This window comes from Varanus komodoensis, unplaced genomic scaffold, assembly GCF_004798865.1.
Source record: "Varanus komodoensis strain SLA01 unplaced genomic scaffold, ASM479886v1 scaffold32, whole genome shotgun sequence".
NCBI lineage: Eukaryota > Metazoa > Chordata > Lepidosauria > Squamata > Varanidae > Varanus > Varanus komodoensis.
The window spans coordinates 5,379,965-5,406,744 of NW_025335798.1; the positions used below are offsets into that span (position 1 = coordinate 5,379,965).

General features: G+C 45.5%; 1 protein-coding gene across 1 annotated transcript in view; it reads left to right on the forward strand.

Moving 5' to 3' along the window:
- Window positions 1-2,361: 2,361 nt before the first annotated feature.
- The window catches only part of MARCHF4 (membrane associated ring-CH-type finger 4), a 150,006-nt gene continuing 125,587 nt past the window's right edge, over window positions 2,362-26,780 (forward strand). Inside the window, exon 1 of the mRNA XM_044438304.1 lies at window positions 2,362-2,871. Within this exon, the coding sequence (XP_044294239.1) occupies window positions 2,362-2,871 (510 nt within the window). The remainder of the gene's footprint in view (window positions 2,872-26,780) is intronic.

Below are 26,780 nucleotides of genomic sequence, written 5' to 3' on the forward strand. Positions count from 1 at the left end.
AGGTAGATTGCTCTGCGTGCAGGAGGATGGAAGCTAACATGGTAGGCAGCTGCCCGTTCAGTGCCGCTGAGTGTGCCCGCCTCGCTTGCACACCCTTCCTGCTCAGCTCCCCGGCGCTGCCGGCAAGCAGGCTTCCGGTAGCCCGGCGAGCCAAGTTAGGCGGGGAGCTGTCCAGAGGCTGCTGGTGCTGAAAGTGCTGCAGCTCGGACCCGTTCCCAGGCACATTTTCGAGCTAAGCAAGAATTCTCCCCCTTCCACGCCCTCGACACACGCGCACACGCGCGCTTCCCAGCCCAAAGGTTTATTGACAGCACTTGTCGACATTGGAGGCGGAGAGAAAGCAAGGCTGGACAACAACCTGAATTTATCTTCCTCCCTCTCGCCCCCCCCCCCAACGCCCCGCCTTTCTGTCTTGGCTTTATTTATTTAAGGACTCGGGAGCAGGAGCAGGAGCAGGAGGAGAGAGAGAGGATCACGTTCCACCCACCCTCGCTGGCTCGCTCGCTCGCTCGCTCCCGCCCTTCCTCGACATCCCCATTTGCACTGCAAAACTATCCTCCTTTCCCATTGCATCCCAAGGAGGTAGCAACAGCCACATCATCACCGAAAGCCGGATGGGAGAGCCGAGCGGAGGCTGCCGAAAGGGAGAAGCCGAACGCTGCCCAGACGGTGGGAGCTGCAAGCAAAATAACACCCCCTGTTGTCGTCCTGGTTTTGGTCTGGCGCATCGTCTTTCTTCCAAGCCGCGGTCTTCTCCTCCCCCCGCCCCGTCTCTCTCTCTCTCTTCCCCGCTCTCTCTTTCTCCCCTTTTAACGCCACCATCCCTCTCAAAGGCGAGGATACGATATTCGTCCGGGCTCTTTTGGTTTGGTTCGGGGTTTTTCTTTCCCCCCATCCTCTTTTATTTTAAAGATTGCCATGGTTGAGCGTCAATGCCATTGAGCGAAAACAACCATCAGAGAAAGAGGAGGAGGAGGAGGAGAAGGAGGAGGAGGAGGAGGAGGACGGGGAAAGTGGCAGATGAAACGGGAGATGGTTGTAGCGGCGGAAAGGAAGGAACCGTATGCATCAAAAGGAGATCCCTGCTTTTGCTGAACGCACCTTTTCCTCCGCGTCAGCCACAATGGTCTGTACAGGCTGTCGATGCGTTTGATGACGTCCCGGTTTTGTGAAAGGGGGAAAGGAAACGTGACAATGTAAGATCCACGTTTCCTTAGTTAATTTCGTGGGAAAGGATAGACCAGATTTTTGCGGATCTATCTATCTATCTATTTGTGAAATCCAGGAGGGGAAACAATTTGAGGAATAACTATGATCCACGTCCTTCTCCGATACCCCCCTCCTTTATTTTTTAATTTTTTTCTAATGCTTGTGTGAGGTCCAGACAGTTCCTGGAAGGAGAGAGGTAAAACAAAATCCCAGCGAATTTGGGAATCAGAATTAACCTCATTAATGCTCACTACCTTTCAGAACTTTGAATATTTCTATGGAGAATATTTTAATAAAGCACCATTTCAAGTAACCTGCGAGGATTTAACATTGAGGGTGTGTTTTCCCTTCTCTCCAAGAAATATATGCATCTTTGAAATTAAATTTTGATATCACTATTAATAATGACAAGGACGATAGCAACAAGAACCAATTTTGCATTTTATTAACTATCTGTTCTACTGCTATTCTGCCAGAAGCACATTTTTAAAAGGTTCCAACTAAATAAAAAAGTAATAAGGAGAAGTACTTGACATGCCAAATACTGTTGAAAGAACCATATATGTTTATATGTGCGTGTGCGTGCGTGTGTGTGTATTCTTTCTTTCTTTCTTCCTCTACACCTTCTGGTGACTTGAATTCCCCCACTTTCTCCTTCTTGGAGTTGCCAGTTCACACCACATTGTTCTTCTGAAGTAGCCCACCCAGTACATTGGGGGTAGAAAGCTTCTTTCAATTACAACTTTATTTTAACATTTTTTCTAAAAAAAAGAAAAGAAAAACAAAAAATGTTTAATTATTCCTAAAAATAAACAGGAGCTGTGAAAAGGAGGCGGAGGAGGTCGAAAAGTCAATACTTTGTCAACAGAAGAGAAAAAGCAACCCCCTCTATTGTTGTGAGAGGGTTGCTGTTGGTTTTTCTTGTTTCTTGTTTTTGTTTTTTGCTCTTGTGTTCTTCTTCACGGGGCTGCTGTGAAATATCAAGAAGATCTTCCTGCAAATTCCACAGTTGTTTTTAAACCAAGTTCTCAATGACTGCTGGGTGGAAGCCAGGAAAAGGAAACGGAAATTAGCCAACCCAGCCCTCCTGTTGTTGGGCGCCCCCTGCCGGTCTACATTTTCCCACCCGTGCCTGTCTGGAAGGGAAGGCACATGTTAATACCAACTAGTGCGATCGTTTTATGGTACTGTTGCTACGGACTGCTGCTCCCCAGACAGATGTTGCGCCACCAGGGTCTCCTCAAGTGCCGCTGCCGCATGCTGTTCAATGACCTGAAGGTCTTCCTCCTGCGGAGACCCCCTGCGCCCCCTCCGCCCTCGCCGCCGCCGCTCCCTCCCATGAACGGTGGAGACCAAGCCTTGGGCTTGCAGGCTTCGAATAACAACACGCTGACTGCGCTGTATGGAGGGCCACGGGGGCCTTGGAGAGCGCCGACTGCCGGGGGTGGGGGCGGAGGCGGCGGAGTGGGGGCCACGAGCCCTCCGGAGGAAGAGTGGGGCAGCCCTGGGGGAGAGGCGGAGCAGCCCATGTCTGCGACGAGCAGCGCCTCCTCCGACGACTTCTGCAAGGGAAAGGCGGAGGATCGCTATTCGCTGGGAAGCAGTTTGGACAGTGGGATGCGGACCCCTCTCTGCAGGATCTGCTTTCAGGGCCCGGAGCAGGTGAGTGAGCGCGTGTGAGGCACGGACGGGGGCACTGCCTAGTGGTGTGAGCGAGCATCCTCACGCCTTCTCAGCAGAAGTCCGCTCCCCAGTCCTGCCCGATCCACCCCACCCCAGCCACCAGCCCACCTGGCACTTTCCCACCCTGATCTCCTACCCCAGCTGGGAAGTCCCTCCACATGGCAGTACCGGGCTCATCTTTTTCCTCCTGGGGCGTTGCATTTCTTTGTGTCTGTTGAGAAGACTGGAGAGAAAGACAAAGGGAAGGAGGCAGGGAGTGGAACCCTCCAAAACTTGATAACTTTTGACAGAAGGAAGGCAAGGGAGCACACACTTCCATGCAGCAGGCCCAGAACAAGCATGCAAATGCAGACTCAGACCCTAGAGGGAGAGAAGAGGAAGAGGGCTGCACCTCCAAAGCCTCGCAGGCACCCAGGGCTCACTCCACTGAGGAGCACAGTAAAAGCAAAGATAAAGTACAGACAACCCTGTAGTTTATTTTATTTATTTATTTATTTATTTTATTTGGGATATTTCTAACCCGTCCGATCACTATGCGTTTCTGGGCGGCTTTCAAACAAAACGGCAAGTCCTCTCCCAGCTGTTCTGATGATGGAGTTTGCTCAATTATATCCCTGCTAGTTCTTTCCAAAGCAAGGGATACACTCCTTTGTAAGAGGTGTAGGCAAGGGAAAGTCAAGTTGATTCACTTGCAGAATTTCTTGTGAGCTCCGCTTCGTTGGAGGAGGACTAGAGAAGCCCCCTTTTAAGTTCAGAGACATGCTTGATCTTTATTTGTAGGTCATATTCTACAAAGATAAACTTTGTTTCAACTTGGCATGGCATAGGGCAGAGCTAACATTGGACATGGGCGTTGTGTCATTCAGAGTGAAAACCTTGTTGCTGTTGCTGTTGTTGTCGTCATTGTTGTTATCCTTGTGTTGCTGATTCAGTCTTATGTTTGTGTTAGTTTTCAAAACAGCAATCACAGACTTTGCTGAACTGATGATTGTTATTTGGTGGAGAAATTGGGACCATATCGCTTTTGCAAGATAGTCTTTTAGAAGTACTGAAAACATATCCAAATATAATGTTCTTTCATGTGTTGGGAATATGGTGCATCATGAAAGATAGTTTTGCCATCTTCAAAACCTCTGGGTGTCCCATTCTTTCAACAATACTGTCTTCAAATGGCTAATGATTTATTTTACCCTAATACCACAAAAATTCAGTCGGAGTCTCAGTGATTCTATATTGGCCTTTCATTTAGCAAACATTCTCTTTAGCAAACAGCTAAGGACTATAAAACAAAACAAAGAAACAACTAAATGTGACACTGAAACTAAGGAGATAAAACACTTGTGGAGAACATGTACTTAGGAACCATGATAACCTAATGATTTCTTAATATGCAGAAATGAAGCACAATTGAAGTTGTACAAGAGGAGTTCAAACTGTTGCTTCTGGTACAGAACGGAGGAAAAATACTTGCTTCTGAGAGGTTCATTGTTAGTGTTGTAAGGAAGAGCAATACCCAGGAACCAGTTTTAGAACTATAATTCTGTAAAGGGGGGTTGTCCTATGGTTTAGATGGTGCACTGCCATTTGGGGTACTGTTTATATTGGTTATATCCAAGCAGACTTGGAGTAGGAAGTATGGATGCCTGCCGGTGGGCATGCATGTGTAAACAGGGTGATCTTTTATCTCCTTCAGGAATGGTAAATGAACCAACTGTATTCTTCCATATATATGCTTTGTATAGATTAACACCATAATAGAACTATCTACATACTTACAATGTGATGTGAGAGGTTGGTGGATGCACCGTGTCACAAAACAATGGGATACTACTGTACAGTGGGGTACACCCTGAGCACCATGGAGATGTGCCCATAGCAAACATGCTCATGAGATCATACTTCTGTCACCCAAATTGTATGACTCTGATTGCACACTGAGGGTGCACACTAAGGATCTAAATGGCAGGCAACGAACCCAATGCACAGTGCAAATCTCATAGGCCGCCTGTGCACCGGTTTATAAAAAACCGCAGATATGTGGCAATATGGATATAATGTAATATGATGAGGGAAAACAGTTTTTCTCTGGCAAACGTTTTAAAAGGAAAGCGTAATGTATGATTTTTTAAAAGATGGAAGCTGATAATACTGAACTAGACTCCTGTGGTTAAAGTACAGCAACATCAAAGTGCAGGTACTAGGGGGTGACCGTATTAGGTGGAAGAGTAATGTACAACTGAAGGAGGTAGGATTAGCATGTGCTTGGGACCACGATACTTGAAAGTGTGCCTCTCCTGATACGACCCTGACTATACGTGATGATTGATGTCTCAGGCCCTCCTCTGGGTGCTTTGTCCAAGGGAGGCTTGGAGGATGGGCAACGACAGCGAGGGCTTTCCCAGTGGTGGCCCCTGGTTGTGGAATGCTGTCCCCAAGGAAGTCCCATCTGACACCATCTTTTTAGCACCAGCTTAAGCATTGCATCCACTTTCAAGGGCTTGGGTGTGTACAATGGAGCTTTTTAATGCTTACTTTGGAAATCATAATTATTGCTTTTAAATGTTTGATCCGTTATCAAAGTTTGTATAGTCAAGGTTTTGTATTGTGTTTATCATGTTTTGTACTGCTCAGAGAAGTTTGGCTATTGGGTGGTATAAGAATTGGATGACTCCATGAATGAATGAATGAATGTGTGCATGCCAGAAGCCCTCTTTGGTCATCCTCCTGTTACTGCCTTGCACTGTCTTCAGAGTGAGAGCCTGCTTCTCTGGAAATGTTTTGACTTCACTGGGCTATAAGCATCATGTGCCAACTTTGTCCTTCACACTGCAAATGTAGCGTGTAGTACGAAATTTTCCGTGCTGTATCCCTAACTCCTAGAAGTAGGTGTTACTTATTGGGGAGTAATCTGGTTAATACTTAATGCAGAGAGCTGCTTATGTAGATGTTTATAAAATATGACATATCCTTTTTCAGACAAAGTTGTAAAGTGGTCCAGAAAAGGGGCCTGGTCAGAATTTGCAGCGGGTTCTCCTTGGTGTGATATCCAGAGCTGGCCTGCCCCCCTGAGGGTGCAAATGCTATAATTGCCCTAGGAAGAAAGGACCAAGTAGTGTGTTTGTCATGCTTCTGCAGGCGTCCCCAGCCTTTTCAGGCCCATGGGCAGATTTGGGAATTTGAGAAACTGCTCTGGGGTTCATCACAAAATGGTTCCCATGGAAGATGTGGCTGTGGGAACCTGATGTATCAAAAATGAATTAAAGCAGTGGAGGGGCAGGGGTGGAGAAATAGCAAGGCTGAAGACTGGAAAGGGAAAGAAACAAAGAGATGAAATCGTTCTTATTATGTTAACCTCCCACATTTTTTTCTTGCAAGCAACCCGATTCTCTTCCTTCTTTCTATGTTATCCTCCCGGGAACCCTGTGGGGTATGTTAGATTGAGAGTCAGAGACTGGCCAAAAGTTACCCAGTGACATTCATGGGCAAGATTTACATGGATGGAATTAGTTGGGTGGAATCAGGAAGTGGCTCTTTCCTTCTCTTTCTGTTCCCTAACAGTTGATTAATGGTAGATTCAGGAATGGGAAGGAAAACCTGCTATCCCAGTGCCTTTTCAAGGTTTTGTTTGTTTGTTTTTTGGCTGAAAAACATTTTTTGGGAAGGGCAAAGAGTAGATGGCTTCATGGGTACTGTGGGAGTTCCCTGCGTTTGCCGTGGCAGAAGGGGATCCCTGCTTTAATGTATTAGCATGGACTGGAGAACATGTGCTAAATAAGTCCCACAGAAAGGGTCAAGGAGAAATGAATGTTCATTCAGGTTGGGTAAAGAGATTCATAGTGGGAAAGGAAAACTGAGTGGATTGTGCATGGCATCACTTTGTCCAGGTGAGGAACATTGCAAAGAAATCATGACTAGGTTCTTGAAACATCATCTCTGGGGAAAACTCTGTAGGATTTATGTGTAGGTGTCAAAGTGAAGGCATGTGTGTGGGTGGGACCAGAGCTCACTGGTAAGCACAAGGGTCTGCGTAGCAAAGGTCCCAAATGCCACCAGTTCAATTAAGACTACAGAGTGGATGATGGGAAAGACCTGTTCCCGAGAGTCACTGCCTGCCAGAGCAGAGACAACAGTGCTTGGCTCTATGGAGAGGTTGTCTGGGCTGATTTAAGAGAGTGTCCTACACACACAGGAGCTGGGGCAATATTGTGCCTGAGTGCTGTTTGAAGGAGGAGGGCAATGACACGGGGGAGTCCGCCTTGACCATGGCACTAGTGCTGTCTCAACCCTGCCACCTCCTGGAAGTATGGGAAGAGCAATGAGCTATAGTGGAGAAGAGGACTCTGACCCTTGACCAAGGAGACCCTGGCTCAAACCCTAACTCAAATCCTCATTCAACGAGTGCCAACACAGCTTTGTTTTCTGCATCTAAAGGCATCTTTATTTAAACATACTTCTCTTGAATGACCAGCCATGGGTATGTTGGAATCACTTAATTTTAAATAATTTTAGTCATTCCTTTTATTTATTTAATTTCTATATAGCCCAGTAACTGAAGCTCTCTGGGTGGTGTACAATTCATACAGTACAATATGAAACAAATAAAATAATAGAACATCATAACATTTCCTTAGGGACTTAAAATCAAATTTTAAACAACTTAAAACAATTAAGACAAGTTAAGTCCAAATAAATCAGCAGACACAACACCCCTTGTGCTATTTAGAACGGCTAAATGCCTCTGCAGAGTGGGTGCTGAAAGGGTAGCCGAGTTGGTACTGGCGGGCTGCATTTTCTCTGTCTCCCTCTACTGTTAATTGCTCTGGAAACTTTACTGAGAGTGAGAATGAGAGAACATTATGGTAAACAAATAAATATTGGGCCAGTCACTCCCCCTCAGTTCATCTTGCTTCATGGGGCTGCAGAATCCAGGCGTGTCATTCTGCTAATGCAGATGCTGTTGTGATAATGGAAACAATGTTCTGAACTATGTGGAAGAGGAGAATCCAACCGGGGTTATATTTGTGCAACCACTTGTCTAAGCTGTTGTGCAAGCCATCATGTCACTGGCTATGCATCAACTACACAATACATTGTCCCAGAAGTTGTACATGCCATTGTGCAAGCTGTTGCACTGGTAGTTGTGCAAGTGCAAGCAGCAACTGCAAGATCTCCCAGAGTTCCACTGGTGATGTTTGAATTGCTGTTGGATTGTGCCTTGAGTTCCTTGGAGAAAGGATGTGATACAGTAATATGATTAGATCACATATTCTTAATGAGCATCACTTGTCATTTGAGTACAATAGTTTAGAAGGCTAATTTCCTTTTACAAGCATAGTCATCTCCGGTTTATCATGCATCTAGAGGCATAATCCATTGCTTGGAAAGCAGGGTGGAAGCAGTCTGTGCTGCTTCCTGGAAAAGCACCATATTGTCTGCTTACTATTTGTTTTCACCAGCTGCCTGGAGCCACAAGGGCTAGAATAGGAAGCTCTTGGCTCTCTGTGCATGTGCCTCATGTGGCAAGTCATCCAGCAGGCATTTGGAGCATGTCTCTGGGCAGGAAAGTATTCTCAGCATCTCTCCAGAGTGGCCCAGAGACTGGCCCTTGGGCCCTCCTAAATGGGAAGGACCATAAAATGCTTACTGCTGGGCTAAGAATTTGCCTGAGCAGCAGCAGTTGTCTTGGGTCTAGGGTGTTTCAGTGTGTCCCTGGCTTCTGATTCCTGGTTTAATCTGGGCAGGTGATACCCGGCTCCCCTCTGATTACTATACAAGTGTTTGTGGCATCACTGGTGGTAGTGAGAATATCCTAGAGCAGTGATGGCGAACCTTTTAGAGACCGAGTGCCCAAACTGCAACCCAAAAGCCACTTATTGATCGCAAAGTGCCAACACTACAATAAAACCTGAAAACTGAGGTTTTAGTTTGGAAAAAACAACTCACAGCCAGTCCAGGCAAATATATATATCTCCTTGGCAGCACACTGACTGGCCATGTGAAAACTCGGATGAGTCGTTACTAATGAGTCGCAGCTCGTGATGTCATCGTCTGGCGCCGCAACTCCTTTCCGAGCATGCGCATGGTCCCTATGTGCACTGTTATCCGATGCTCAGCTGCTGGGGCGATGCTGGCGTGACTTGGCTCACATGTTGACAGAGAGGGCTCTGCATGCCCACTGTGGCACGCATGCCATGGGTTCACCATCATTGCCCTATCCCTACCCTGGTACATACCCCTAACCCTAATATCGGGTGAAAGTTCCATTGAAAAGAGGGCAATTTTGAAAAAGCCTTCCTTTAGTAGCTTTTTCTGCACAGCTCATCATTTCTGCCCATTCCAAATACATTCCTTCCATCAAAATCATACCAGGACACCTAGTTTTTCGAACCCTAACCCAGTGATGTTGAACCTTTTAGAGACCGAGTGCCCAAACTGTAACCCAAACCCCACACTGCAATAAAACTTGAAAACTGAGGTTTTAGTTTGGAAAAAACAACTCACAGCCAGTCCAAGCAAATATATACATATATATCCTTGACAGCGCACTGACCGGCCATGCGAAAGCTAGGACGAGTCCCAGCTAATGAGTTGCAGCTTGTGACGTCATCGCCTGGCGCCGCTACTCGTTTCTGCGCATGCGCATGGCCCCTATGTACACTGTTGGCTGCTGGGGCAATGCTGGGGTGACTTGGCTCGCATACCAACACAGTGGGCTCTGCACGCCCGCTGTGGCACGCGTGCCGTAGGTTCGCCACCACTGTCCTAGAGGATGCCATACAAGAGTGCAGCCATGGTACCTGCTACTGTTCTGGGATGCTGTAGCATTGAAAGGATCCAAAAGGATTTTGTAGCATTGAAAAAGCTGCAGAAGAGTACAAGTAAAATTGTCAAGGAATCGTTTGGCTCTGGGGTGGGGGGGGCGGTGGTGGAGTAGTTGTGCAGCTGTTACAGATGTGTACAGAATTATGCATGGTGTGGAGAAAGTGAATCATAATACTCTATCATAATGTTGGAACCTGGGGCATCCAAAGAAACTGCTCAATGGAAGATTCAGGACAGAAAAAAAGGCAGCAACAGAGAAACAGAGAGAGTCAGAAGGGGTCCCCCAGGCCATCTATTCTGACCTCTGGCTCCAGCTGGCTCCTCTCCTGACATGCCTACCATGTCTATGTCCAGCCTGTCCTTGAACACCCTCACCGATGGGACTTCAACCACCTCCCGTGGGAGCCCATTCTATAGCCATTCAAGCCCATTCAATTCTTCAATTGATCAACAGAATTTTCTGCCACAGTCTGTTATTATGGCCACCAATTAGGATGGCATTAAAAGAGTATTGGACAAATTCCAATCAGTTGCTACTGCTGCTGATGGTTGCATGCGTCCTCCAATATCAGAAGCAGCATGGCATGTGCTGGGGACTTGGGTGGGATGCATTCCTGTCCTGCATGTGGGATCCCTGGCCAGTCACTGTGTGAACAGAGTGCTGGACCAGACGGGCCTTGCACTGATCCAGCCTGGCTCTTCTGGTGGGCAGTTCCTGGTGCTGTGATGCTCAGTCTCTGCTCCTGCACCTGACCAGCGCACAGAAGCAAAATGCTGGTTTGTAGGATCAGGCACTTAGAGGATAAATGACCATTGTGAGACAGACCTTGGTGATGGTGACACCTGTAAGGGATGGCTTCTCTGAAATGCCTTGAGAAGTGTGTGCATTTAAAACACACACACACACACTCTGCTTTGTTCAAACACACATTTCCCCCCAGACAAATTACACCTCACTAAATTGCATTTCTTTTTGATATGTTTAGAAAGCTACCCTTCTGAAGATGCATCATGCAACTGTTCCCCTTGCGCATCTGGCATATTTCATCTTTATAGAGCCACGCAAGCTGTTTATCTTTCTGCACTAGTCTTGGAGAGGTGGAACCTACGAACCATGCCTTTTTGCGTGTGCACACAGAGATTGTACTCAATAAAGACAGCAGTGTAAAGGCAAATGGTCTGTTTTAGAGAGCACGGAACTTATTAAGGCAGTTACAGTGTGTGCCTATAATATCTACTCAGAAGTAAGTCCCATTGACTTAGATAGAGCTCATTCCTGGGTAAATGTCAGCATTAGGGTGGCATTTGATGCACATTTAGACAGAAATAAGCCCTACAACTCACAACATTTCCCAGGCAGCCATGAGTTGTAGAACTTATTTCTGTCTGAACATACATAGGATCCTGCTCCATAAGGCACAAAATGCAGTTTTTAATTGTAAGGCGAGCTGTTGACCATCAGCCCTCCCAATCGCTGAGCAGATCTATCCTGAAGGCAACAGACTGTTAGCAGTGACCCTCTTCCTTTGTCTGTAGCAAGAGAGATTTCACTCTAGGGCCGTAGTCCATGCTGTTGCTTCCACAGGAACCTCCCCTGGAGCAGCAGGAAGCTAGTGCTTCCTAAAGCAACCCTGGAAATGAGCAAAAACATGGGACTATGGAGTAGGACAGGTCAGCGGGGCCTTCTTCTCCCTCCATGGACCAGTTCCATCCTGAAATGAGTGTTTCTGCTCATTTCCAGTAGTGTTGAGAAGTTCCAACTTCCTGTTGCATTAGCAGGCAGTGCTGCTGGCTGGATCCCACCATGAGGCCCACACTTCTGTCTTTCTGCTCCTTTGCTTTATGAGTGCAACACACTCAGGCATGTTACAATGTATGGGGGCACTCTTTTTTCCTCTTATTTTCTGACTTTTGCTTGAAAGCTGTCAAAACACATTGAGTTCAAAAGCAAGTTTCAACTACTTTAAAAAGTCAGATACTCCAGTAAAAGGCAATGTCCCACTTGCTCCATGTCTCTTATCCTGTTATACCAACCTGGCCTCTTACATTAACATTTGCTCTGCATTAAGAATCAAATGTAGCATTTCAGTAGATCCAATATTCTTAGAAACTTTCCTTGACAGCGAGAGACTTTCACTTCCATGCTCACACACTTGCTCACACAGCAGGGTGGAATTGTTTCTTTGTGCTGAGTTCCAGCATGGCTACACCAAAGGGCTTCCCAAGCTTATTAGGTTGGGTGTGTATATCTGGGATTTTGATATTGTATCTTCGGAGTCTATGGTTTTACCATTCTAAAACTGATTCTAAAACTACATGCCTGCTATGTAGATTCCTGACCTAGTTTTAGTCTTACCATTGCCTGCTGGGAAATGAATGTGACATAGCTTGTGACAGGCTGTGCACCCCATGGCAGCCATTTTGTGACCATACTCACGACACCCTGCCAACATTCCAAATATGCCCACTTCCATTAAAAGAGTGGGGAACATGTACTATAGTTATGCCAGGTCTCAGTGGAGAGAAGCAGCTCTCACTCTGTTGCCAGGTGGTGGGCAAAGAAAAGATTTACCCTCACCCCTGTGTAAATAAACACAATGTCAACCTTTAGAACGGTGTGTGTTTTTCTACCAGGTAGGCCCTCCTCACTAATTTCAGGTCCTTCTGTTGGCGTTGATACTGTTTAATTGAGTCCTAGAACTTGAAATAGAGGGTGCTGACTGACTGAGCCCCTTCCTTCTGAAACAGGAAGATCCTATATTGCCTGAGAGTCTCCTGGCTCAAAATGGGACAACAGTGGACTATTGGGTAATTGTTTGCCCACTGCCTAGACTGAAGATCATCATTTCTCCATCCCTTTTCCTCCCCCCCTCCCCCCCCCCCCCCACTTTCCTTTGAATTAAGTCAGATTTCTGCAAACACAAATCTAGAGCCATTGCAATGAAATCAAAATGCACATGCTGTCTAATGTCATGGGGACCACAGTGTGAACTTTTTCCACTCAACTGTAACTTGGCTGGGAGCTAGATGAAGACTGGGGGTATACAGGTCATGACTAGCTCATCCCATCTGATTCAGTGGGAATGCAGTTCAGGCAACTTAGTGAGCAATCCAATGGCCCTTAGTATCAGGAGGGGGGTGGGAATCAGAAATTCCAAGACCAGATCTCTGAGCCAGGAATCAGGGCTCTTACTCCCACCCCACCACCTTGCAACTGGTCCAGAAAGAACTGCATTGGCTGCTTGCCAAGGCCAGGGATGAGACCTCATGGAGGCCAAAAGGGGGCAGTTTGGTGGGCAGGAAGGGTAGGAGACTGGAGTGGCCAGGAAACGAATTCTCCTGAGGCCTCTCCAGCCTCCTCCTCTCCTCCTCTGAAGTGCCCAGCAAGACTGGCAAAAGAGCCCCTCTACTGACATGAAGGCAGGAGGACTGGGATGAAGCCCTTCGCCACCGTTCTTCCCAGAAACCTCTGGCTGTGGGGGCTCGCAGGCATCTTGGCAGGAGTGTTCCCTCTGCATTCCTGTACACATTTATTGGGAGTGGTTATTATGTGGCACAAGCCCTGTTGAACTTAATGGAACCCACTTAGAAGAGTACGGTTAGTCTGGATTGGGCAACATCATCGCCATCAGTTCGCCTTCGCTATTATCCGTCATAACTAGAACAGCATAGTGGTTTCAGGTTAATTTAGCCCATTTCAAAATAAATTAGGCTGCGGTCCTAAACACACTTCCCAGGGATTAGGCCCCACCGAACACCACTCGACATAGTTGCAAGTAAACATGTATTGGATTGCACTGTTAGAAACATAGAAACAGAGCGAGTCAGAAGGGGTTTCCCGGGCCATCTAGTCTGACCTCTGGCACCAGCCAGCTCTGCTCACGACAGTCATGCTTAAATTATTCTTAAGTTATGTTCCAGTCGACTATTAGAACAGAATATACTGTCAGTTTTAGGATTGTTATGTGGTTTCTATATCCTTTTCCTGGTATGCTTCATATGATACAGAGGGCTACTTTTTACGCAATGGCTATAATACCAGAAAAGGTCGATATTTATAACAGATTCATTTAGCACCTAGATATCATACTTCGGGGCCATTTCTAGCACTGATATGTTTAAGAAGCCCTTAGCAAATGTGTTCCCACAATGCTTTCTTTCCTGTTGTGATAAGTGAAATAAACAGAGTTAGAATGCAATCCTATGCATGTCTATGCAGAAGAAAGTCTGATGGTTCCTTGCATTCTGCATCCAGCATGGATTTTCTCTCTCTCTCAGCCTTCATAGGATTGTGCCCTTACTGGACTAGCCTTTCTTGTGGAAGGAATGTGCAAGCTTCTGAGTTCTACAGGTGCCTTTGTCAGGTAATAATCTTCATCAGGTGAAAGAATATGGAAACTGAGGCTTAATGTATCTGTGCCCTTTTCCTCTGCTCAGTTATGGAATCATTACTGCAGTGTCTTGATAGTGGTGGCATGGCAGGCCAAGGAAGGACCTTAAAGAATACAAAAAGAAAAAAGCAACCCCCCACACCATTCTTAATAAAAAAATGCAAACTTTCAGGCAGGAACTCTTTATGAATACAATATGCTGTTAAGTCCCAGAAAGAGATGCAAGTCCTCTTTGAGTTCTTTTACAAACAAGCCTAAATAAGATTTCCCTCTGTGCTTCTCTAATCTGCCTTCTCAAGGAGTTTTTATGTAATTACTAAGGCAAGCCACCCAAAAGAAAAAAAAGGCTGTGAGGATTTTCAGTTTGCATTTTCTTGACAGTTTGAAACGTGACTGGCTTCAACCTCCTGGCTTGCTGGTATCTTAAGCTCTGTGTGTGCGTGTGTTTAGGCCTTTTATGTGTAAGCCAATTGTTTCAGCTCAAAGCTCCTGTTTGGAAAAGGGAGTCAGGCCAAGAAGCATTCTTACTGCCTTTTAGCCGAGATAAGTCATAACGTCATTGTGTTGTGCTTCTCTTTCTTGGAGCAGTTGAAAGCTGGTATAATGTAGTGCTGGGGGCGGGGGGGGGGGGGTGAATGGCGAGCCAAAATGTCCCTGATTTAAATGTTACCTGAGCCACAAACTTGCCAGAGGTTTTCAACCACAACTCCTGTCCTTTCCAGCCAACATGACCAGTTGTGGTTCCCATGCATCGGGTATCTGGGTCTCCTCTGACAAGGTGACCTTCTCTCATCTTTAGATCTCCATCTGTAATTCAGGAATAGATTTAGGGGTTGCAGCAGAATGGTGCAGAGAGCAAGGCTCCTCTCCAGGGTTGCAGGAGGACCCTCTCTAGGCTACTCCATTTCACGGTGCCACTGCCAGTACCGCCGCCTGGTGTTCCATCCCCCGCAACCGTCAGTCAGCACGTTGCGCGCACCAGGTAGGCACAAGCCTCCTCTTTTGCTTTGCGCCCTTTAGCTTCCCCCTAAAGATTTTTATTATGGGTACTTCTGCAAAAGTCTGGGGTTGCCTCAGCCATTTTGGATACTTATGGCTAGGCATTCAGAGAACAAATCCCCTATTAGCAGAGTGTATTATATGTGTAATATGTGTGTGTGTGTACATGTGCACACTATTATATGAATTTTATTTGTTTTTATTCTTACACTGTAGGGCCCTGTAGAGCTATGGGCATGGTTTAGAAAACTAATGCATAAATAGTATATAGCCGGAGCGGGCAGACCTCAAAGGTGTCAGATTCCCCTTGTTGTTGCTTTTCTAGAATCCCAAGAGTTGCCAGGCAGATGCAAGTGCAAAAGACTTAGAATGCAAGAACATGGTATTTATGGAAGTTGTTTTCAGTACCAGAAGCGAACTGAGCATACACAGTCTATGCTCTCTTATCCCAAATTTCTGCATTTCATCAGCCTAAGTTAAGTGGGTTAAACAATTTTGTTGCTGCTACTATTAAACAGCAGAGATTCCAAAACCTTTGTCAATCCACTGCAAATCAGCCAGAGATCTTTTTTCTGTCCATCCATGGATAAAGAACAATACCAGCCTCCCATAGTGGGTGGTGTAAGGATTACTGCAAGGAGGTGTGTCAAACACTTTGCCCAGACAAAAGGAGTTGCAGAAGGTTATTAATTCCAGAGCAACAGTCCCCAGTCTGGTTTCCCATGATCAGGATGGCAGTCTGGGCACACACAGTGCCTTTATAGAATCATATGCCCCTTCATAAGTGCACAGGTTGAGCAGGCGCTGCGGGGGAACAGCAGTAAATGCACGGATGGTGCTGACTGCAGCAATACCGGGCTTCTTTACATGAGGCTTTTGCCCCACCATTTTACTGAGACCTCTGCCTCTGGTTTCTTGCAGGATTAAGATCATCTCCTCTACAGAGGTTTTCCTCCTCTTTTTCTGTATGTTCTCTCACACAACCACAAGATGGCACTGTGCATAGCAGAATCGCACAAATGTGCCAGACCTCTTTCCCAATCTGTTATTTCCAAGTAATAGCACACTTTCCTCCATGGAAAGGGTCATGGAAATGGTTGCAAGGAACAGGATAGGCCCTGGAAAATGACAGCATCATGTAAGGCGCCAGCAAAGAGCCTTGAGTGAGGAATCATACAATAGATGCCGTATGTAAAGCCCACCTCTAGATGGGATAAATGCATAGTGTAGTCTAAGCAGTCTTAGCATGTGGGACCCCTATTTGGACCAGAACCACCACATATATGGGCAGATGGGGTCTAAACCTTCCCATCCAGTCAGTTCTTCCCCCTGCTAAATTCAGCCCCACACACGTGGAATTAATGCAAGGTATATGCAGATAAATCCTCTGTGCCCTTTCTGCAGCTAAAGGACATATTACAGCATTGAATAGACAAGGGCAACCTTTGATAATACAATGGATTGAAGAAGCTTTGAATATTTGAACAGGTAACTTTAGATGTAATTTACAAATTGATAAATACGTGGATAAGTGGGCTGCCTTTGTTGAAGCCCATGTATGCCTATCCCCAAGAACAGTAGTATATTTTGTGATACATACCATTTATTTTGTGTGTGTGTGTGTGTGTGTGTGTGTGTGTGTGTGTGTGTTCTTTGTAAGAGCTTCACTCAAATTTCATAAGAGAAAACTAACACTTTTATTTTACTTGCCTGTGTTTTTCCTGGTTGGGTTAGGTTTTGCAACGGACGGTAAAAAATTAATTAGAAAAAAAAATAGACTTTGGTAGCCATGGTAGTTGGGAATTATAGGAATTGCAGTCCAAGACATCTGGAGGAAATCCGGTTAAGGAAAGCTAGTTCTGAGAATATGACATGTCTTGTCACACCACCTTTATATCTAGCCAGCTCCAGATACTTGAAGAGCCATTATGTTTCAGCTGAGACATCCTGGACTTTCCTTTATTTTGGAACTCTGCTTCAGGGGTGAGGGTGATTCATAAACATCTGCACCACTTGTGTGGGAGTGATAGGCCTATTGACTATTTTCTTCTGTTTGGGTTCACATCATCTGCTCACGGAGCATCACCTGCTGTGCTGGCAAAGCTCAGCTTGGGCAGAAAAGAAATTAAGATGCTTTGTCAAGTGAACCTTGGTGTTCAATAGGTCTGGATCTTACTGGGAGGGGAGCCAAGCAGGTCATAGGGAGAAAAAATAGCTCGAAGAAAAAGCTTCCTACACTTCAGTGGGTGGTAAAATTGCAAAGGCAGCCATGCATACACACTCCTTCTGTAGCGATGTCCTCTTGTTGCTACTTATTCTGTTGAAAGGGCAAGACCATAAAAACCTCCTTCAGATCTGCAAGTCTGTGGACCATGAAATAGGAACTCCTCCTGTAAATATGTTGAGTTATATATTTTGAAGGTGGTGTTTCAGTCTTTGAATCTGTCTCTGCTTTGGCTTCGTTTGACCCTAGTCCAAGAGGGAAGGTCTCTTTGCTGGACATGAAAAAATGAACTTTTATAGGAAGGACATGGGATTCCCCGTGCATATGCTAGCCTTCTTCACTCTAGCACCCTCCAGATGTTTAGTCTACAACTTCCAGTATTCCTGACCTCTAACCATGCTGACTTTGTCTGATGGGAATGGATGGTGGGTTTAATCATCAGTACATGGGAAGCATGCCTGAAGCCCAATGAACTCAATATGGAAATAAATCTAATGGGAGATGTAGTATGGATTCGGACCAGCTCTGCCAGGGACCGGGGGGAGGCGGGAGAAGGTGAACAATCAGAACATCTTTGTCCTTCTTATGCTGCATTCTTACGTGTACACTGGCATTGGTACCCATTAGAGTTGGTACTCAGAAGACTAGATTCTGCTTCCCTGTGACCTCAGGGAAGCTTGGGTTTGAGGTCACAGTTCCACGGGGTGGATCTTCTGGTTGTGTACATCATAGAAAAATTCTTATATCTATGAGCTTACTGTACACTTGTGAAATCTGCTAACTGGAACATAAATTTGTACCCTGAGAATCTTAGTTTTTATTTTTAAAGAATATATTTCTAGCCCTTAAGAACAGGGTGACACAGGGCATACTTTCCAGTGATGGGTTGAAAGGGTTTCAGCACATTTTACAACTTCTTATTCATGGCCACTTTCAGCATTACCCTCCTCCTGCTTCTGCATTGTATTGCTTATGTTTCCTTCCTTTCTTATCTTCTGTGATGCGAAGCTGCCACCCCCCAAAAAGTCCTGTGAGAATGAGCCGTGGTTTGGTGCCATCTGCATCCTCTCTAACGTCATGCTTATGCCTCCAAAACCACACTAAACTACTGTTAATAGTGTGCAATAGAATAATGCACTAGTAATTGCACTCATGCACAGGGCAGTGCACCTATGAAGGCATGAGGGGTGGACACACCTAGGAGTCATATAGGCAAAATCATCTCTCTCCATCTCCTCTCCCTGCACTTCCTTCCTTCCTTCCTTCCTTCCTTTCCTTCCCTCTCCTTTCCACCTCTCTCAAACCACCACCATCCACCATCTTTCTTTCATTCTTGGCAAGCACAGCTCCCAACTTCCTGCCTTCTTTATCCTGCCCTGAAAGCTCTGTGGCTTCCAGGGCCGATAACAATCCTTTGTACTAGGTGCATCGCCTCATTAGTTTCCACTCATCTTCCCAGACAGATATAGAACAGGGAGGATTTGTATGCTCAGACCTTGCTTGGTCTACATGTGGTTGACTTCCCCTAGGCATGGAGAGGGAGTTACAGTCAGAAGGGAGGGTCATGTAATGGTATATAATTTTGGATGCTCAGAATTGGGTGGTCAATGCTTGCCAGAATTTGGTGGCCAGCACTTTTCTGTTTGACTCTGCGGAAGTTGTCATTGTTATCTTCTCAGTGTCCCCTTTTGCAGTGGGCCGCTCCTGGATTCCAAAGAAGCTTTTCTGGGTGGCTCTGTATGTGTGTGTGCGCACACATGCACATGTGCTTTGGGGGAGTGAATGAGGGGGTGCATCTCTGTGTGCAGTGCATAGAAACATAGAAACAGCGTGGAGTCAGAAGGGGTCTCCTGGGCCATCTAGTCTGACCCCCGGCTCCTGCCTACCATGGTGTCTCTGTGTCTTGCAGTGGGTTCCGGCTGGCTTCCCACAGGAATAGTGGTGGCAGTTGTACTAAATAATAATAGTTCAACGGCAACATGCTGGGGGTGTATACGTGCCTTGCTGTCTCTTGAGCAATCCAGTCCTGCTTTCTTCTTATGGAATGTACATAATCTGGAATTTTGCACTGTGCTGCTTCTGGGTAGGTCTGCTCTAGTTCATGCTTGGATGCACAAAAGTGCGGACGTTTGTATGCTTTCTGAACTTGTTCATGTGATCCAAAGCTCTGTATGTGTGTGTGTGGCTCTGAGAATATCACATAGTATTTTAATTGCAATCTTGATCATTGCTATTATGGCTGTGTGGATTTTCCCCACCCACTCATCCTTTTAGATGCACTTGCTTTTCTAAGAAATGGGAGTTGCTGCTGGAAGAGGAGTCCAAAGGAGTACTTTTGCACAGCTGTGTGATTTCTGCACCCTCCTCCTGTGCACATTTTGTGCTTCAGTGTTGCTGGATGGGTTGCTGACTGCTGGGATTCCAAGACTGCTCCACATCTCATGACCCCTGGACCCTGCTTCTCACAACCCTGGGGCTCCTTGCCTGCTGACCTGCTCTGTAAGCCACCACTCAGAGTGACCAGCATATGGTGTTGCAATGAAGCTCCACAGAATCTGTCCCTCCTCAGCTTGTGGACTTCCTTCTTGTGCTCAGCCCTGTCTTAGAAGGTGAGCTGAGCTGGGAGGAAGTCCCCCAATGCTTGTGGAATCCCACATGCGCAACTGGCAACCTTCTTCTGTGTCAGGTGCAGCCCAAACAAGGCTGCGGATCACATGCATGGAAGAAGGATGCTGCTTATGCAGCAGCCATGCAGCGCCCTATTCCTGGTGAATACTGTGCAAATACTCAGCATGCTCACCAGGAAGGTGGGCTCATGCTGTAAGAAAATGGGCCAGAGTTCCGGTGACCGAGCCCAGGGAATCCAATGGATTCCTACCCAGAATGATTCTTCATGCATCCCTACTCCCAAGCTCATGCACCAACATTACAAGATCGGAGAGAATACATGGGAAACAGCTGGGTGTTCGTTTTTCCCTCTGAAACATCAGGAAATTTCATCAATACTGTGCTGATTCTGAATCAAGCCAAAGTGGGCTCTCCAGTCTAAATGATTACTTAAGTCCCTTCAGAGCTGCAAACTTGGACTAGAATTTGGCACGATCCCTGGCATACCTTTTCTTTGTCTTTTATAGTGCAATCCTATACACGTCCACCCAAATGTAGGCCCCACTGAGCTGTAATCTTTCTATAACTCTATATTTACACATTGATCTTGGATGTTGCTAGTAATGTTTTGTAAAAATATTCTAAGCCACCGTGGGTTTTGCTTTGTTTTGTTTCAAAGGAATATAACCTTAAAATTATTTAAAAATTAAAATCACCCTCTTGCTCAAAAATGTTTTATGCCAGCTTATATTCCACATTCAATGACAATGAACATGTTTAACCCATGGATGAAAACTTTATAAGGTTCTAAGTTACTTGTTGGTATTCATTTATGGATTACATATTCATCTTGCCTTCCCTCCAAGCATTCAGGGAAGTGTACTGTGTTCTTCTTCCCTTTCAGCATCCCTAGGCTAAGAGATAGTCTGGGTCCCAAGGATTGTGCAGGGGGTGGGCGGACAGCATAGACCAGTCCTGCTGATGCCTGTCGCAGGCTCATTTGGGCTCTGAAGGGGCTCTGTGTGCACAGACCACCTTAACCTGAGCAGAGGGCGGATGCTTCTGGCACTTGTCAGATAAAAGGCAGTCTAGCAATTATCAAGATGAAGGAAGCACAAGCCATATGCAATGCAGCAGGTAAAATGACCAGGTAGGCTGGGCTAGACTACTTGTTGACCATACGAGGAGGACCGCTTTGGATAGGTTCACAGCCAGAAGGTGGTAACTGAGCTGATAGCCAAGGTATCGAAGTTTATTGAACTGAGCCACAAAGGTGTGAAGACTGCTTTGTTTTTAAGGCAGCAGTTTGTCACCCTTCAGCTGAAGTCTGCTAATAAAAACTACTTTTGAGCCCACATTGTGTCTTTGCTTCCTTCTTGAAACTACTAAATTGGCACAAGTTTTCTCAGGAGACAAAACATAGAGTGCAATTTGCCCAGTACTCTGAACCCCACTCCTGAGGCCACCCAGTGAGTGCTGTGGCTGAATCAAAAGCATGGTGGCCCTGTGTCCTACTTCACAGAGCACGGTCCTCTCTTTGAAGGATCCTTTATTCCAAGTCTGGATTAAAGGGAAATAAGCTGCAAGAAGAGAGCAGATCAGGGCCTTGGAAATCGCCCATCAACAGTGAGGTCTTGGAGAGCAAAGGGCATACTCCTTGGTCACAGTCCTGCTCACAGTGTTGAACTGTGTGGTATTTTCTTCTGTTTTACTTTTTATTACATTTTAAAACTGTCCAGTAATAGAAGCTCTCTGGGCAGCATACACATTTGAAATATAGAAGACCACAGTAAAGTGGGTCAGATGCAACCAAGATAAATGCGGCCACAGCACATCATGAAAGCAGAAGTAAAACTTTCAGAGGGAATAAAACATTCTGTCTAGGAGAGCTTGGTGGACAGGGACTGACATCGAGGGACTGAGCTTTTCCCACCCCACCAGCTTGGAGCCTGAGAAAAGCCTGCTGGCTGAACGAGTGTGGTAGAAGGGGCTTTGGAAGGCTCCCTGCCTTCTTGATTTGCAGGGCTTCAGGAAGGGCCGGCAATTTTTGACCTCCGCAGGTGAGTTGAAGAAGGAACTATGAGAGGAGATGCAGGTAAAAGCAGGAGGAAGGAAGTTGCTGCGGGTAGGAGGTGTGGCTGCCAGGCTGGACTTGTTGGCTAATTGCAGAGATTTCTCTGTTGAATAGAGATTTATTTCAAATATTCTAATATTTCTGGGTTGTGCTTCATTCTGTCTCCTATTTAGTCATCACTTCTTGGATTAGTTTAGCTTATTTGTACAGTTTCACTGGAGATGTTACATATTGATATTTCTGCTATGTATTTATTTCCCAACATTATGGGTATATGTAATTGTTTTTATTGTATTACTTGTATATTTATTTATTACTTGATATCTATGCTGCCCAATTAGCCATTGGCTCTCTGGGCAGCTTACATACAATCAGAACCACAATAAAAACAACAGTACAATAAAGCAATAATAACACTAAAATCAATAGCATCAGTAATAATATTAAACGATAATAGTAATTAAAAGTAAATTAAATAAATTGATACATTGAGATGGGGAATACAAATCAATTAACCAATAACAGAACATAATTATGTACATCCATAAATTTATAAGCCCATAAAATTACAGAATTAAAATGGTAGCAAAAGCGAAAACCTTCAGAACAATCCTTTAAAATCAAGCCCAACAGGTTCATCCTCCAAAATAGTTGTGAAATGAAAAAGACTTTAGCTGGCTTCCAAAAGAGCGCGATGTTGACATTGGCCTGATCTCTTGCAGGATGGAATTCCATAGCGAAGTGCCACGCAGGAGACAGGCCTCCGCCCGGTCAGCTCCCCACTCATTCACTCAGGGGAGGAGCATCCGAGGGCCTCAGATGTTGACCAGGAGGGTATATATGGAGAGAGGCGCTCCCTCAGATAGTATATTGCTATGTTTACCACTATTATCTTGCCTATTTATTTACTGTGCATTTGGTATGCTGTGGACTGCTTTGGACACAATTTTGTGGGAAAAGTGGTCAACAAATAAATGGAAGATGGTGGTGATTAAAATTATTTTTCAATTCTCATTCTTTCTAAGTGCACATATACATTGGCATATGCAAATGTTATGTAAATCTGCCACCTCTATGTTCCATATGATGCATTTCCTGTGAGGTGGCCATCCTAATCCGGGGTCTCTCTCTCCCGTCCCTTTGTTTTCAAAGAGCATTTCTACATGAGGCGTCTCTTGGGCCCTCCTCATTCCCCACTTGTGGTTGTTCGGGGCTTCCTTCGATGACCTCGTAACCCTCCAGTTTTACTGCTGTTTGTAAACAGCACTTTTTGGCAAGAATTTTGGAGTGCAGAAAATTGAGGGGGTTTTTAATGGAGAAAGAAAGCACCCTGGCCTGTTGTGCATTCACACTACATTCACTGTGCCACAATGCCACCTAGACGTTCTGCAGCAGAAAAACTGGAAAGCACCTGTTTGTGTAGCACCGGAATTTCAATTCTGCGGTGAAAGCAGATGCGACAGGCGAGCAACCTCTTGCAGCCAAGTCCAAAGAGAAGGCTAGAACAGTTCCAAAGAGAGGCTCAGGCTTTCCCCTCCTGTCTCCCCTTGTCACTTTGAATGGGCAGAAATGAAATGCCAACCCACTAAGTCCCAATCAGTGTCAATCAAAGGTGTAATCTATCAAGCTGGAAACCAATAAAATGATTGGCTGCTTTGATCATCTTGCTTTCTTTTCTGGCTGATCCAGCAAGAAATCCCAAGTGGCTCTCTGCTCTCATTTTTTCCTTGCCTGGGCCCCTATATTGGTGGATACTACCAATGTATTCTCAGGCTTTCCCAGGCTTTTTTCTTGGAGGACAGCAGGGAAGAAGTTTGATCCAACCTAGTGCTGGCAACAAATCTTACACCCAATGCTCTAAAGTCCTGGAGATTAAGGAACTATCATTGGACCAAACCTGATTATGCAGAACATCTACTCTGCCGCCAAGCTAAAAACCTATCCCTGCTAATATTTTCCTATCTTACTTTTCCTTCCCATGATGACATCAAGATGTGTCTCACCACTGCCTATTTTCTTCAAGATGACAATGTGGATCAGAAGCGGTTCACTACCTAAAATGTACCATGAGCTGGAAGCCTCCAATGGTATCATTAGACATTTGCCAATGACAGATAAGATGCCTGCAGTTTACAAAGTGGCAGGCACAATGTGATTTTTATTGCACGTCCAAAGGAGAAGGGCCATGCATCATAGGAGGCAATTATAAACCTGTTAGCTTAGCACAAATTGCCAGGAGACTATAAGAAACAATGCTGTGAGATTTAATGAGAGGAAGAACTTTGATTAGAGGAAGGCAGCCAATGTAGATTTGTAAGACAGAAACAGAACTGAAGCTGCTGGAGCTTTTCAAAAGGCATTAATATCATGTTGGAAAGGAAACAAATGTCATGTGGTAGATGTGACATGCTTGTAAATCTATGGAAAAATGCTCCAAAAAGTCACACGTCATATTGTATTTGCTAAGGGTGAAATGCCTGCTGTGACAGGCGGGATACAACCCAGTTCCCTTGACCACGGTGGCCCACTGTAGCTTGTGCTGGTACATGCCGGGCAAGTCTTGCATAGAATCATAGAATAGTAGAGTTGGAAGGGGCCTAGAAGGCCATCCAGTCCAAGCCCTGCTCAGTGCAGGACTCCATTCATCACAGACGCCGCTTGATTATGCCTCTAGGGTGGGAGAGCCCACAACCTCCCTAGGTCATTGATGCCTTTATCGTACTCCTCTAACAGTCAGGAAGTTCTTCCTGATGTTCAACTGGAATCTGGCTTCCTGTAACTTGAGCCTCTAGGTTGATTGAGAAGAGATCCTGGCCTTCCTCTTTGTGACAGCCTTTCAAGCACTTGAAGAGTGCTATATATCTTCACTCAATCTTCTCTTCTCGAGGCTAAACATGCCCAGTTCTTTCAATCTCTCCTCATAGGGCTTTGTTTCCAGTCCCTGGATCATCCTTGTTGCCCTCCTCTCAACCCTTCCAGCTTGTCTGCATCCTTCTTAAACTGTGGTGCCCAGAACAGGACACAGTACTCCAGACGAGGCCTAACCATTGCTGAGTAAAGCAGAACTACCACCTCATGTGATTTGGAAGTGAAATGGCTAGTAAAATAGCATTTCCCCTTTTTGCAGCTACATCACATTGTTGACCTGTATTCAGCTTGTGATCTACAATTCCAAGATTCTTCTCACTTGCAGTATTGTTGAACCAAGCATTCTCCTTCTTGTAATGATGCATTTTGATTTCTTTTTCCTAGGTGTAGAAATATCCTGTTAGTATTTATCCTGTTGAATTCCATTCTATTGTTTTCAGACCATAGCTCCATCCTATCAAAATCACCTTGATTTTTGTTTCTGTCTTCCAGGGTATTAGCTATCCCATCCACTTTTGTGTCCTCTGCAAATACAGTAAGCATTCCTTGCCTATCCTCATCCAAATCACTAATAAAAATCTGGAAAAGTCCACAAGTGAACCCTGTGGTACACACTCATTACCTCCTCCAGCTTGAGAAGCTGCCATTGGTAAGCACTCTTGGATTCTACACCCAACTGCGGATCCACCTGATAGTTGTTTGATCTAACTTACTTTTTGCTAATTTGGGCATCATGGAGCAATTTGTCAAAAGCTTTGCTGAAGTCAAGATAGATTATGTCTGCATGCATTCCCAAAGTCCATCAGAGAGGTTACCAATCAAATAATGGAATCAGATTGTTCTGGACAAATCCATATTGGCTTCTGGTAATCACTTCATTGTTTTCAAAGTGTTTGCAGATTGACTGCTTTATTACCTCCTCCAGAACCTTCCCAGGAATTGATGTCAGACTGGGTGGTCTCTAGTTCCCAGTTTCTTCTTTTTTCCTTTCTTGGAGATGGGGACAACATTGGCTCTTTTCCAGGCATCTGGAATTCCCTGTGCTCCATGATTTCTCGAAGATAATAGATAGTGGTTCTGAGAGTTCATCTGCATATTCAAGCTTGTTGTGTCATCCAAACCTGGGCACTGGGGGTTGTGCAAGGATTAAACAACCTTTGTACAACCCCCAAACAGTTAAACCCTCCCAGTTTAACCCTTTCTGATTCTTTGAATCCATCATCATGGTTTCCACAGTGCTACCATAGAGTCCCCTGAAAAGAGCAGGAGCTGCTCCAGCCATCCAATATGGGATTCAGTTTCAGGTGTGGTAGATGATGGGATATGTGCCAACAGCAGTAGGACTGACCAAGGAAGGTAGAAACCACAGTAACATAGAATCCACTTAATTGTATGTCAGGCATATTCAGGCCAAAACACCCCCACAAACACTGGAAAACACACTGGGTTGGATGTTGTGATGTGTGAACCCAGCTTCTGAGACTTCAAACACGAAAGGTCCTTTGGGGCACAATTAGTGCTGCCTGATATGTTTTTAAACTGGAATTGCAAATGATTGAACTTGGTACCACAAAATTATGGGTTTTCCCATTAGGCAGAGGGAGAGTGTCAGGATCGGGGCTGCTCTGGTGGCCAGAACCAGAACAACTACCACCATACATGCAGGATTGGTCTCAGGCCCTGCTGGAATTCTCACTCCACTGATGAATGCTGGCTGGGAGCCCTGCAGGAACAGCTATAGAAGAGCAAGTCGTTCCCTCCAGATCTGGGCTCAGCAACACAGATTCTCCTGTTTGCTGTTGTGCCTGACCTTGCCATATATCCTGGCTTGCTGTATTGCCTCAGCATCACAGGTCCCTCTTTTTACTGCTGTGGCTGCAACCTGCCTAACCTTTTCTGCTGT